The 15,166-nt window shown below is 36.6% G+C and overlaps 1 protein-coding gene across 1 annotated transcript in view; it reads right to left on the bottom strand.

Annotated features, from left to right (window-relative positions):
* PDGFC (platelet derived growth factor C) overlaps positions 1-15,166 on the bottom strand; it is a 129,117-nt gene that overhangs the window by 38,236 nt on the left and 75,715 nt on the right. The window contains exon 2 of the mRNA XM_054066006.1: positions 13,292-13,487. Within this exon, the coding sequence (XP_053921981.1) occupies positions 13,292-13,487 (196 nt within the window). The remainder of the gene's footprint in view (positions 1-13,291; positions 13,488-15,166) is intronic.

Here is a 15,166-nt window from a genome sequence, read left to right as displayed (position 1 = left end):
CAGCACCCCCAGGCCCTTTTCCATCAGGCAGCTTTCCAGCCACCCCTCTCCAAGCCTGTAGGGTTGAACAGAGTTGTGACCAAAGCGCAAAACCCAGCACTCGGACTTCCTGAATCTCATAAAACTGCCATGCCCCATTGATCCAGCCTGTCCAGGACCTTCTGCAGAGCTGTCCTGCCCTCAAGCAGATTGACACTCCAGCACTATCCGGTGTCATCTGCAAATTTACTGAGGTTGTACTCAATCCGCTCATCCAGACTGTTGATAAAGATATTAAACAAGATTTCAGCTATAATTCTACAACATCACATCACGGGGTTTGAGAACAGTGGAGACAACAGCATAGGCTTCCAAAATTATTTCCCCATCAAAAAAGGCTTGTACTTGAAATGCAAGAAAACTAGAATAAGTATCCAAGAACTGAGAAGCTACTTTCAGTCTGCAACAAAGTAAAAGAAATGTTAAAATATGTGCTGAATCAAACAAATGATCGTTCTTTTTTGTGCAGTGTCCAAATGAGAAATCACAACCTTCTTTGACAATGACTAAAATGCCCTGGTGTTCTATCTACGTTCAACATATTATTCAAATATTACTAAGTAAAATTCATGACCAAGGGATAGTCCAGTCTCCCTTCTGGGATGAAAAATGCTTTTGCCTTTATTCATGATGCCCACAATGCCTTTCCTTACACCCGCTGCAGAACACGCACTTCTCTCACCTATGGCTTAGGTGCCCGGGACTGTGAATTGAATTAACTACTTGAATACAGACAGTTTATCAGAAAAGAGCAAGGAAGCAATGCAAAAGCAACTCTAAGCCTCAATGCCTTTCCAACCAGGAAATGCTTTTATGCAAGGGAATATATTTTCCTCTTCTTTCTATACTTATTCTGTGGTTTACACTGTAATTTGCTAAACATATTCTGACAGGCTGTTTACCTTGGCTTAGCCTTTTGTAACCTTTTTGTGGCTTCCTTCTGCCTTTGGAATTCCACAAACATATCAATGAATGCAAGAAGCAGAAACTCATGAGGTAAAAGAATTTGTCGTATCAGTGAAGTTAGACCCTTCCATCTCTATGTAGATGCATACTAGACAAAAATCTAGCACACCCATTAAAACAGCTTGTAAAAGGTGAAATATATTTTTCCTTCCCCCTTTGAAAAGAGTCCATTTAATTTGTTTTTTTTTTTCCATGAAGCAACAGGAAGTTGACAAAAGTTCCCATTTTCTTTTTCTGACATTCTCCTGTCAAACACTGTAATATTTCTGTTCCAGCTTGATTAAAAGCACATGGAATTCCAAGGTTTTCCTGGTGCCGACAAAACACACCAAAACACCTACCTCAGCCACAGACCAAAAGCATTCAAGGTTCCCTGCCAGTTCACCAGAAAAACACTTATTGAATAGAACTTGGGTGGTTTCTATTCAGACAGGTTCAATTTTGGAAACACTGAAAATTACTAAAAACTGTCATAATGAAATTATCAGTTTGATCTTTTTCTAAACAAAATCTTAAGACCATCATTCTAAAGGAAAATTTTCTTTCCTTTTCCACCTCCATTTGAAATAATTTTCATTTTTGTTACTGAAATATTTAAATTACCTGTGCAATAAAAAATTTTGGGTATCCATCGTTTGACTTAACTGTGTATCTGTATAGACAAAACTGTAAGGGTATTAGCAATGTTTTACATAGTCCTGTAGATTTTAGGCAAACTAAACAACCTACAGATGTGGCAATGGTTGTAAAAAGAATGTACCGCGTCATTCATTTAATAGGTAGAGACTTACGTTCTTTTCTATTACCAATACTGCCCCTGCCACTGACAATTAAGTTTTGCAAGTAAGACCAAGGGACAGAGATAAAAGATACATCATGTGAGATGAAAATCAAAATGACCCAAAAAAATAAACAATTGGTAACTAAGAAACTGCAGGTACTTGTACACTGTTTTTCAGTTTATCTACAAGGAAATCTTACTTTTGATATTTTTTTTGCCCTTCAACATAGTTGTACTACCTGGCCTGGCCAACTGCCACCCAAGTTTGCAAGCTTCAAAACAGCTGTTTAATAGATTTATTTGCTCTTCAAATGCACTAATTTACTTCATACTGTTTTGTATTTTTTGCCAGCAAAATCTACTTGAACCTCAGGCTGGAAAATGTTGCTCATTCAGTCCAGTCCACCACTCAGTTCAGGAGACACAAAGTTTCTGAAATTACAGATCACTAGCAGTGCAGATCAGTAAAAGTTAACTATTAATAACAACACTTGCCAGCCAGGCAGCAGAGAAAAAAATCAAGTGATACAGAAAGCAAATTTCCTATAGGAATGGAAAGGAGGAGAGACCTTGGCTGCAACGGTGAGATTGTGGCAGCACCAGAAAATACTCCATGCAGGGTAAAAGCTCAGCAAAAATTATTCTGCTCGGAAACACGGGACCAAATCTACTTTGAGTGACAGTAAAGATGGAACGCTGGAATAAAACTGGTTTTAGAAGACTACCTGATAGAAAACCTTAAATATCTAAATGTTTTGTCTGGATTTTTGAGAGTTCTCAAAAAAGTTACCCAGAACCACTTGACTTCAGTTTCTAAGGAATTCATCCTCTTTAGAAGGACTTAGCAGTGTCTTTCACTGTAAGAGGAAACTCCATCGGGCATTGTTGCAGATTAATCAACAATTGAAAATAAAAAAAAAAAATATGTTCTAATCGTAGACATTGGTCTGTCATGCTTGATATTTTAATGTTTAAAAAAAAAAAAGAGAGAGAAAAGAGGACAGAATGGCAATGATTTGACATGAAATAAATTTCCATAGTAGCACCTGTATCTGCTGATCTTACATATAACTGTCTTAACAGTCACTGGAAAGAAACAGCATACCCAGATATAATCCAAATAAATAACTGATGAGATCAGTTTTTTGTACTCAGAAAATAATGTTTAATTATACACAAGCATCCCTTCCAGCAATATACAGCACTTCCAGCCAATACTGCAAATGAGCATAAAACCCCCAAGTATCCTGTCATGTCTACATTTTCCATGAAATAAAAATACTCAAGGTATAAACAGAGAACATTTCTAACTGCCATTCACCAAATATGGATTGTAGTTTCTGAGCCAACTTACTTTGAATACATCTACTTTAGAATATGCAGTACTGTACATTAATAACTGCCTTATGGAAACACAGATTCATTCACAAATGTTAGATGGTTGCCATGGTTCTTGCTATTTAAACTTTTTTCATACTGATTAGTAACAGCCTGAGGCTACTAACACAACCACACTCTCTGTATTTCTACCTTGTTCTTTAGCATACATTAAAAAAACCAACGCAAATAACTTTAATCCTTAGATTTCAATTTTATTCCTCTTCATTTACTGTCATCCATTTTGATCATAAATAGACATTTAAAACACTGCAAGTGAAACCATAAAAGAAGGTAGAGTTCAAATCCCCAAATTCTGCTCTTCAAACATTTGAACACTTTTGATGAAAAGAAAATTTCTCCAAATCAAACAGCCAGGACAACCTTAACTGTTGCATTACCACTGCCCGATCTAGCAGAAAACACTTCTGGTTTTGGTGGATCTCCTGAAAAGTTGAGGCATCCTGTGAAACTGAGACCTGTACATTTTGTGTAATAGCTTTTGTCACCTGGTGAACAGGTGTCAAAAAGGTGGCAAAGCCCTTAATGCAAAAAGAACTTTATCTCTTGCCTTTCCTCCTCAAAACCTTCATTTATATCAAAATATAATTTCAGTGTCAATAAATAAACTGAGTACTGTTGAAAAGATATCTTTACCCTGATGACAAGTAAACTGACGCAAGAACACCTCTAGCAAATAAACGATCATCACTGGTATGTAGGTGCACAGGTAAATACTTAAGAATCTCCACCTTAAGCACATGAATATACCGTGAGGAGAAAGGGGCATTAACTTTTCCACAATAATGAGAAATTGTAAACTAGATATATTGGTAAATGTACCTCTGGCTCTAAAACAAAGCAATTCTATATTAAGACAGCAACACTGTAATTATTTAAGCACGTGTTAAACTACTGATAGGGATAAAGTATATATAAGTATTTTCATGAACAGAGCAACCACAGAATTCAGTCCTAGATAGCCCATGCTATGAACTTATTTATGTGTGTTATACCAGTATAAATTCTGTTAATAGAATTTTTTCAAGCACCTGAATAAGAATCTTATAGAAAGAAACACTACAATCCTGCAGATCAAAAGCGGAGGTAAGAAGGAAATAAGATGTTTCCCCAAACACTTCCTTTTAAAAGACTAATTGCCAAATTTCTTGGGCGTTACCTATACTTATCTTATTCACATCAAAGAATGGCATATTTTAGAAAAGATCAACAAAAATTCTAAAGGGCATTTTTAGCATGTGAAGATTCACCCAGGACAGTGCAGGCAGCACTTCATCCTTTTAAGCACCCTCTGATGATACAGCAGAATTACACACCTGGCCAGGTTTCCCCTCTTCCATTTTCCTCCTTCCTGCCTACCTCAATGGAGACTGGGGCTCTATTTATGTTTATTTAAATTAAATCACTTTTATTTCTTTATGTAATTCAGTGATATGATAACATGGCCTCTCGTCTGCTACACTAGCACACAGGATTTACCAATCCAGGGCAGACTATTTGCCACAAAGTCCAATATGCTGCTTCAGGACAGGCTAGGAATAGCTTCTTGAACAGAAAGTTGAAAAACCTTACAATGTAACTGATCAGACACTAACACTGCAGGAGGCAGAAAAAATGTGTTCCCAACCCCATCAGGAGATCATCTTTCATCTACAGAGTGTAAGGAGTTTCCTCTTACTCTAGTTTACCTACTTGTAAGTTAATGGTCATAAAATCATACAAACTTATTAGTAATTCAGTCAGCACGTGTGAACCAAATGCTAGCCTGAAACAGTACTTCTTAATTATTGGTACTAGTTTATTGGTTTCCCTGTTCTCATGTTACTGTCAGAAAAGGAAAACATCTATTTATTTTACCTTATGAAAATCTCTAGGATACTCCCACATCACCTTTTTATAATAAATAATCTTCCCTCTTACAATTTCTCATGCACGTGCATCTTCCCAGATATCTTGTTAGTCAGATAAGAACAGATTAATGTAAATTGCATTACATGTCACTTCTACTTTATCCTACAGGAACAGCATCACTTGCAAAACAGGACTGTTGCTGATTTTCCTGACTGACAATATTTGCTTGTAGTACTATCTAACTACAATTTCATGTAAGCAACATACTTTGTGAAAATGTTGATGATACACATAAAGAAGTGATCACAGCATCTGGCGAGAGAGAGAAGGGAAAGGAAGAGGACAAGGGAAGGAAGAGAAAAAGAAAAGCTGTGTAGCAGGTGAAGAAACAAGATTGTCCTTCTAGGAATAGGACAGTTGGTATGTCTACTATTTCTGCTGATTAAATAGGAGAAAGCTGGTTATAAGCCTGACTGCGAGCCTGTGGTCTTAACTGTATTTAGAATTTCAGTAACCAGAATATATAGAAACGGAGAGCGTGCTAAGTATAAACTGGAATATTCAGACACCACACAAGGGAACTTTAGATTATACCATAGGCCTGCCTTTGCAGCTTGCATTTCTCTTGACATCAGAACTTAATAGACCCACACCAGAAACAGCAGGTGGCTACAGGGTCCGTCTACATCCCTGAGGTCAGGTGGTAATGGCTCACAGTGTGGTTTTGTGTCCACTTATAAAATACATTTACTTGTATCTTTTAATAAGTGGTGGAATAAGAGTAGAGGAACTCCATTAATAACACCTGTTCCCAGAAGTGCGCTAGGCAGAAGCAAGACTCAGCAGTGCCACTCTCATTTTCAAAGAAAATAACTTCAGTCTACACCATTAGAAACACAGCCAACTACAGTAACACGAAACAATATCAGAAGCAATAAATTAGGATTAGGACAGTTTACAAAAATATTTTGATACTGTGGACATAGTTTACTTTATTCAAACAGCTTGCTTGAGACTGAGAGGACCAGGAAGGAATTTTAAGGAGCCGAAAATGTTTTTTAAGTCAGTGAGCATAGCCTTTGGTTTGAAAAAGGAGTAAAGGATTATGTCAACTGCCCACTCATCAGCAATCACTCTCCTAGCACTCACCTGGGCTGTGAAAATAGATTTTAAATTACTTGCAAAATAATATCCATTATAGTGTCCTCTAGCAACACTGGATACTAAAAATGAACGCTGGGTTTACTGAAAAGGAGAGAAAGGCGTGTAGGCAAGAATGCAGTGAGAGCCCTTAAGTTTGTGTATCATGTCCTTCTGATAGCCTCATGCAGTCTATGCTGTTCTCCCATTCTACTCAGAGAAGAATCTCCTCTTTCCCTTTCTTATGTGGCATTCCAGTTTGCCAAGAAAGTAAAATTTTGCAGCTACACATCCCTTCTGCATAACTGAGTTTACTCCTTTTGAAGCTTAAGAAATATGTGTTACAGAACAGTCTCAGTTATAACTGTACTGCAGTTTGGTTGTCTAATTGTTTTATCTTCTTTTACTGCCAGCAATATCTGCTTTGTCAATTTTACAAAACTTATCATGCAAGTGGTATTAAGCAATTTCTAATAAAGAGTAGAGAATGCAAAGTAACGTGTATAGTTCTGGATACTGGACACACCTCTGCCACAGAGTGAACTACAGACAGTAGCTAAGCCAGCAGAATAGGACCAGCTGAAAGATGAGTCAGTATTTGAATCATTCCAGTAATTTTTTTGTGGAATCATAGAAAATTCATAAAAGCCAGTTTTCTTAAAAAATAAAACAAAAACTGCCCCTACCAAACAAGGAACCACACTTTTGTTCAATAGAATAAGAATAGAAAAGAAACATATCCAGTTACTTCTTTAGATGTGAAAACGACTCAATTTTTCTTCAAAACATAGGAAAGTAGGATGTATGAATGTACTGGACTCTTCTGCATTCATTATACTGAAACAACATTGTTATAGCTGAACCCACATGAAACAAATAACGTTTTTATTAAGTATTAATATTTTTCTTTATATGTAACCCCCCCCCAATTTTTAGATAACCAAAGGACTCTGTTCCTAAACTATTCTAACCTTTCTTAAAAGCTTTGATCCCCATCCCCAACTCTCATCCTTCATTTGAATCCATTAAATCTCTCTCGAACTGGTATCACTATTCAGTTTTCTTGCAAATGGATTAAGCAACTGAAAATCAAAACCAAAAAACCCAACTCCAAAAACCCCAGAAGAAATTACTCCACCAGCTGCTTTAACACTAGTTTTATGGCATTTTCTACACACTGCTCCACCTTCCTGCCACCAGTAAAACATTGATATTGCTACTGAGGATTTCAGCTTAAATTAGCTATTTCATAATAATCCTTTCCTATCAGTATCTCAATTAATCTAAGGTACTTGAATGCTACAACTCATCCAGCTGTTTAAATTATATGACTACCTTTTAGACTCTGAATAGAAGTGATTAACATATAATTCATGTGTTGGGAAAAAAAAAAGTAAAAACGAAACTGCGTTTGAGGAAAGAGAGTTCACATGCTTTTTGTAACTCTATATATTAATGGAATCAATCCCATCCAAATGGATCTGACTGGCAGAACAGAGCTATTATAAACTGTAACTTTAGTATGACTTCACTTTCGGTGAAGAAGTTATAGCCAACAATGAAAGAGCCTTTAAGTATCACTGATATGTAGAGTCACCTAAACTGAGCCCAGACCATATGTACAGTACCTCATAAAAAACAGGTAGCTAAAATTAAACACACTGAAATTCTGAGGCAACAGCTGTAAGAAAAGAGCTTTGAGGACTGGCCTTCACTATAACACTCACCTCTGAAAACAGAGTCTGTGAATTTGGTACAAACTAGTTTTTTTTCTCCAATTTGAAGCCTTAGAAACGTTGAGGCTGTCCTCACTGTTTTCTAAATCTTCAAATGGAGCTGTCAGTAGGAAACTGAACCTTCAGAAGAGAGGGGGAGGGCAAAGAAAAAAAAAAGGAGAAAAAAAAAGCAGCACAAATCCCAGCAGCCCAGCTGCTTAGTGACAGGAGTTGCCATGAACATTATATGCACCAGTTTGTCTTAAATAGAGAGTTCATTTAAAGGTCTTTGTCCAGTTATTCAAAGCCGACTTGAACTTCGTACTTAGCAGAGAGATAACTTCACCCTCTGTAATCACAGTCTACCAGAAGCATTTAAGACTGTCTGACAGTAAGGACAGCCCATCAGTTGTCCAGAAAACAATCTTCTTGGGAACTAGACCTTGCTAAGAAACTCATTGCCCTCAAAAGCCCCAGAATTAATACTTGTTTTAAGTTGAGTTACATTCTTTCTGAATCTATGCTTGATACTTGTATGTTCTTTGCACATACATCAATGTTGCTTCTACAGTAGTCTCAAGGAAAACCAAATATATATATATATATATATATATGTATATTTTTTCCCTGAGGAGGGAGAGGGAGTAGGGAGGTAGAATTTCATCATTTTACAAGAAGACGGTGCTGAAATTTTCATGCACACACTCTGTTGATGCTGTAAGGTGCTCCCATACCAAGGGGCCAAACAAAAGCAAAATATCTGTTCTCTTTTTACAGAAGCACTTAGGAGCTTCATTTATCTACCTCTATTTTACTCCACACGCTAGATTTGTAGTAATTATAAGAAAGGAAAATTACATAACAAAATGTTTAGCCTTTTTATTGTGTTTACTTGTTACTGCATAGTATGTATTTAACACATTTTATGTCAAAAAAAGGTAAGCAAATATCTTCCTTCCTATTAAAGGCAGTGCCTATATGTTTCTTCTCAATACACTTGTTTCGGTCTTGTCAGACTGAGTCAAATTTTCTAAGTCTTTAACCCTTGTCAACAATTCCTAACAATACATTCATTAGGAACATATATGACTTTTGAAGCCTGTTATATTACAGCTTCTATCACAGAAACTCGATGTTCCCTTAACTGAAGGGAAGACCTTAGACACAGTTCAGTCACAACAGATCTGAAGCAAAGGCAAGTAGCTCAGTGAAGCACTAGGGAAAAGCAAGGTAGGTAATTTAAAGCATGTGGCTCTGTATTTTAAAGCACCATTCTAAGAACCCTCAGAGGAAGGACATTCACAGTATTAAGAGTTAAGTATTTAATTTGATGTGAAGTCACAGTCCTGCTCACATATGTTTTACCCCACGTCAGCACTAACAGCTGCCTTCAGCTTTATTTATTTTCTTCAGGCAAAAGTTCTACATATTGCATGTATTAACTAGGCAAGATTTCTTTCAAAACATCAAAACATAGGTAAGTGCTCCACATGTATAAATATATGAACAGATTCAAATATGCAGCTGCTAAATGTCCCCTTGCTCCCCCAAGAAAAACAAAACAAACCCCATGTGAAACAGACTATAGTTCTTACTTTAAATTAGTAGAGAACTGAAGAGAGTCAAAAATTAGTACAGCTATACTGAAATGAAGATATTGGTATCTAGTATTCAACTACCGATTGGTTCCATGTTCTTTTACTCACGTATTTTATCCTTATAATCTTATCTACAGTAATTGCACTCTGGATTTGTAACACATATCTGTGTTTTATTACATATAATAAAAGTCAAACAGACTGTAATCATGTAATGATTAGAAAGAACAGCTGCAGCCACCACCAAGATGAACAACTAGAGCCGTTCTGTGCACAGGAAGAGAGTTTAGCATTACTACCATAATCGACCCCCCATCACAGGAAACTACAGCACCCACGTTCTTCTTGTAGGAAAGCTAAATCTGTCTTCCTGTCACAGAGGAGTTTATCCTATCACTGCATGTTCTCAGAGACAGAAAGCAACAATTCTGGACAACAAGCAATAATTGAGCAAAAAATCAGTCCCTCCTGGTCAAAGAGAGTTATAGGATCTCCCTGTTGGTAGGAGCTGTCAGTCAAAGAAATCTAATGGCCTCATGATTAAAACAGCATTGAGGGGCTAGCATCATGGAAATAATGACTTGCCATATCAACTATCATATCAGCAGAAAAAAAGCTCCTTTTCTTCATCAGAAAAGGTGGACATACACAATATAATGTAAAGCCACTATGCCTTTGATAGCTAGAAATTCACTGATGTAAGGAAAATTCATTGCCAGTTCTATCATCTGAACAGTACCGCACAAAACAGCCAGGAGTTTGCATCATTCTCTCTGTGTTTGTTTGGTCTGCTGGGGGATTCTTTTGTTCACAACCTTTGTCTTTTGCATGTCACAACTGAAACTGAACAAAGTGTACTAGGCTGAAATTTCTTCAATACAGCAGAGAATTATACACCATGTTACCCACCACATAAACTAAATTACTTCTGAGATGCATGCATGGATTTAGTTTCCATGTGAACTGGCGGTTTTGTCCACTTTGGAAAGGACACAGTGGGATTCTTAACATTTTGACCATAGAAAGGATGCAGCGTAGATGAAGAATTACTGTTATAAAAAAAAAAAAAAAAAATTATTAGCTGTATTTTAAGCAATGCAGAGGTGAACTGCAGAAATTTCAAGTACATCAAAATCACCTGGAGAAATACAAACAAAATATCAGAAGTCTTTTTCTAAACCCCTTATAATTTAACCTTTGTTTCCAAAACATACAGAAGACAGCAATCATGCTTAAGACTGGTGAGAATTAGCACAACAATTAAGACTGTGCATGTTAATGCTGTTCTAGGTCAGGCTGGGTCAGGATGGCTGGTCATAGAATTTCCTGTAATGCAAATGCTCTACCTCAGTCACTACTGGAAGTAAACTGTTTTTACTTGAACTGCAAGTAAAAACAAAGCGGAGGGGCTCTTTATCAGGAAGTGCGGTGGTAATGGTTTTAAGCTGAAAGAGGGGAGGTTTAGATAAGATTTTTAGGAAGAGTCTTTTTTCCTGTGAGGGTGGTGAAGCACTGGAATAGGTTGTCCAGAGAAGTCATGGATGCCCACAGCCCTAGAAGTGTTCAAGACAAGGCTGGATAAAACTTTGAGCAAACTGATCTAGTGAAAGAGCTCCCTGCCCATGACAGGGGGATTGGAACTAAGTGACCTCTAAGTTCCCTTCCAACCTAAACCATTCTATGAAACCACTGAGTTCTCTATAGATACAATACCAATTTGCTTCAAGATGGCAGAAACACAGTGGACTAATAAATAGCATGGGATGGAGCCAATAAAAACTCAGCTCTTCAACAGAAGGTACTGGAAAAAAAGATTAAATAATTTTATTGGAAACTATAAGAGACGATAAATACAAGACATTACTTACAAAGAGATATTACTCTGATAACCAGTGACTAACATGACCTGCGTAGAATTGTTTTACATAGTTAAACTCCCTATGTTTTAGTTATTTCCTCAGCTTGTCAGTTATTTATACTCCCTTCACTTCGAACAAAGTACACTTCCTCTTGCTTTACTGAGCTTCTTACTGAATTTAAATTTCACAGGAATCCTAGCTATGCTTTTTCGTCTGGTTAAAACTGACAATTTAACTCTCTTCTTCAGAGGATTATATATTCCAACCCAAAAAGCCTAATATATCCTCAAAATGCACATATCAGGAATTGCGTTCATACAACTTCCTGGTATCCCTACACAAATACCAGCATGTTAATATTATGACTGAGTGAAGGTTATGGATGACTATTTACTGTTTCTTAATTCGACCAGTACTTTTGTATTTAAACAAAACATTGTTTACTTAAAACAAATGTACTCCCATTAAAATATTATTCTAGTTATAATATTAAAATATTTTAACTTATCTTACTTTTTTCTTTGCAAGTGGACGAATGACTCACCCTACCTGGATTTTCTTTCACTTGCCACTTCACTCTGCCATATGCAAAGAAAAAAAAAAGCAAGCTAAGGTTTCATTTAAAGAAAAGAATTTCTTTAAGGGAGTGCACTTATCTGAGCAAAGGGAGTGCACTTATCTGAGCAAACATATGTTTATAGTACTTAATATTTTAATTATATTTGACTTGGCCTTGACAATGACTCCCTTCAGAATTATGAAAGATATCTGTCCATCTGATATGAACCTCAGCTCCAAAATTAAGGAGGAGAAATTGGAATTTATTATCAAAAGTTGATTCAAGATATAAAACCGAGCAAACACTAGTCAATCAAAAAAGCTGAAAGTAAGAATCAAATCAAATAGATATACAAGGTACTCAAAAACAAAACCACAAAGAGAAAAACGAAACAAACGAAAAATTTATTTTGAAAGAAAAATCTCATGTGAAGTACCTCTCCAGGCATACATCAAAGGAGGACATACCATTCGAATGACATGTTTTATCTGTTACTTAATTTACTGAGAAGAGGTCAGGCAATATACCACTATTCACACGTAGGTTTTTTTTACGATGTGTTGCTATGATAGCAGACAGATACAGGATACAAGAGTTTAGGAACTCTCCCCTTTCACCCACCCACAGGAAGCCCCTACTGCTTTTAAAGTACCCCAAACATGATCAATCAGATGGCTTGGTTCAGAACTGCATCCATTCTGATGCCTCTTATGTCACAGTTGTTTCTCTCTCAGGCAATGAAGCTTTCAGCTGCGAATCATAGGAAGGAAGAACAGATTCTACAGGTCCTACAGAAACCTGTGACAGTGACTGAGCAGGCAGAATACTTGCTGAAGTCCAGAAAAAAACAAGATCATTGAGGAATGCCATTTAACATAATACTGCAAGTGCTGTAATTTCATAGAAAAACTGAGAACTTGACCATTAAAGGCCATTAAAATACTGTGCAGTAGAGTAGGGGTTTTATATAAATAAGGATGTTGTATTTTGTGCCATGACCTGAATTCCACTTTAGGTAACTTGCTTACTCAAATTTTCTCTATAAAAATTAGACATTAATTCCTCTAACATTCTGTCAAGAATATTTTCCCAGGTGTAAAAACTTTTGTTTGAGAGAAAGATTAAATATTTCAGCTTTTTGTATCATAATGGACCTATAGCCCAGACACTGAATGCAGAAGGAAAATGAGGGGACCTCAAAGCTACCAAGCATGAAGTCCTTCTCTAGCACTGCAAAAGAAAATCATAAACTAATATTTTACAAGATACATTTTATAAATATATTGACATGCATGTAATTTTTCCAAAACTCAAGCAACACTTTTGTTCCATCTCCCTCCCACACCGCCCTTCAGATTTTTTTAAGTTAAAGAATAGTGACTTACTTGCAAATGTCATCTTCTGGGTCCTCAAGCCCAAATCTTTCATCAAAAGTAAGCTGTATCCATACATTTTCCTCTACTGCTACTAATCTCCACACTAGTACAGTATTGCGTGGGTATGTGTGTGGAAACTTGGGGCTGTGAATACTTCCATTAGTAGTCACAGTAATTATCTTCTCATGCTGAGGATCCTGCACGCCTATAGTACAGAGAGAAAACAGACGCATCAATACTTGTTTCTTCCCCTTTTCCTAAAGTATTTGTATAGCATGCACAGATAGGAACGCTTAAGTTTTGTTTACTTTTCTTCCTTTTTCAAGGAGTTTCTCTTTGGAAAAATCTATATAGCAACAACAACACAAAAGTGATAAGTACTATTTTGTTGGCAAGGAGTTATTCAAACCCAAGCCTCAACTGCTGTTCAGAAAGCAGAACAAAAGCTCAAGTGAAAATAATACAAATGCAACTGTGAACACCTGAATGGAAGACTGAACTCCTCACAGAAGCCCAGCAGCCCAGGGGACTACCTTATGTAGCCTGTTGATGGTTTCAGTTCTCTATTACTGAGGATTGCAGAGATCACATGGGGGCACAGGGGGTGGTCTGCTTACATCTAAATCTGTCTCTTGTTAAAGGAGATTGTCCTACATTTATTAAGTCCAGTGATAAGGATTTTGATGGCTGCCTCCTTCCTGAGGGCTGTGTCAAAACAGTTATCCCAATACAGGAATGAAACTGGGACATGCTTAGGAAACTTGGGAAAGTCATCAAGCATAAGAAATCAGGCATTTACTGACAAGCCTCAGTTACGGGCGTTCCTTGAAATTATTCACAGCTCTATTAGACTAAACACATGTAAAATTAAATTAATGTTTTACTATGCATCAGCAAATGAATTCAAAAGAAATAAGCCAATTACATTTGATTATTAAAGCACAGTAATACTGAATCTACTGAAAAGACCTTTTCAAGTTATGAATTCATAACTGTGAGGAGTTACCAAAAGGAAAGGACCCCTTTGGTGAGCAGCAGCTGTGCCTTTCAGAGCCCAACAACTTTCTTCACAATAACTCAAGAAAATTCATTCTCAAATGTCCAATAATCACAGGAAATCATATTCAGCAGCTGCAATCAGCTCATATTGGGTATTTAGGTGCAAGAAAAAAACAGGTAGTGACCTAATCCAGATACATTTTAATATTGTGACACACAATGACGAGATCACTAAACTACAAAATTTAATTCCATAAGCAAACCAAGTGAAAACCCCTCCTTATGCTGTAGCACGTGACTTGTACCATCTTTGTTTTTTTCTAAAAACCTGTATACAGTCAGGTTTGACATTTCAGCCAGTAAATCTTACAAATTTCTCCGAATTACCTATCAATAACTTTAGTAACAAAATAAGGTTATAGTTTTGTAGTGGAGACTTATTAGTGTTATTTCATTATCTGTTTCAGTTAGATACTTTATCACATTTTTCTGATGGTTTTATAGCCAGAATTATTATGAACACTCATTTGAAGCTAAGACATATGCTTCAGTCTACAATGAAAACATACACTGCAATTGTACCTTATTATAGCTACATGTAAAGGCTGACATCTAAATTAATGTAGTGCAAGAAAAGAAGTCCATTCTATGCATTCCAACAGCACTGCTATTTTAAAATAATTAATCTATACTTAAATATAATTTAAAGTCTGATGGACTTTTGCCTTCTAGTTGTGGTATGAAAATGGTAAATTTTCTTTTCAGTGGTATCGCTGATTACATAAAACTGATGAAGTGTGGTCTTGCCAGTATCCACACGTTTGCAGAAGATTGTTTGTCTTGCGTACAATAAGAGAGGACAGCATGCAGAAATAAGAAAAAAAG

The sequence above is a fragment of the Cuculus canorus genome, chromosome 4, assembly GCF_017976375.1.
Source record: "Cuculus canorus isolate bCucCan1 chromosome 4, bCucCan1.pri, whole genome shotgun sequence".
Lineage (NCBI taxonomy): Eukaryota > Metazoa > Chordata > Aves > Cuculiformes > Cuculidae > Cuculus > Cuculus canorus.
The sequence above is the reverse complement of the archived record's forward strand: the minus strand, read 5'-3'. Positions and strand labels throughout refer to the sequence as shown.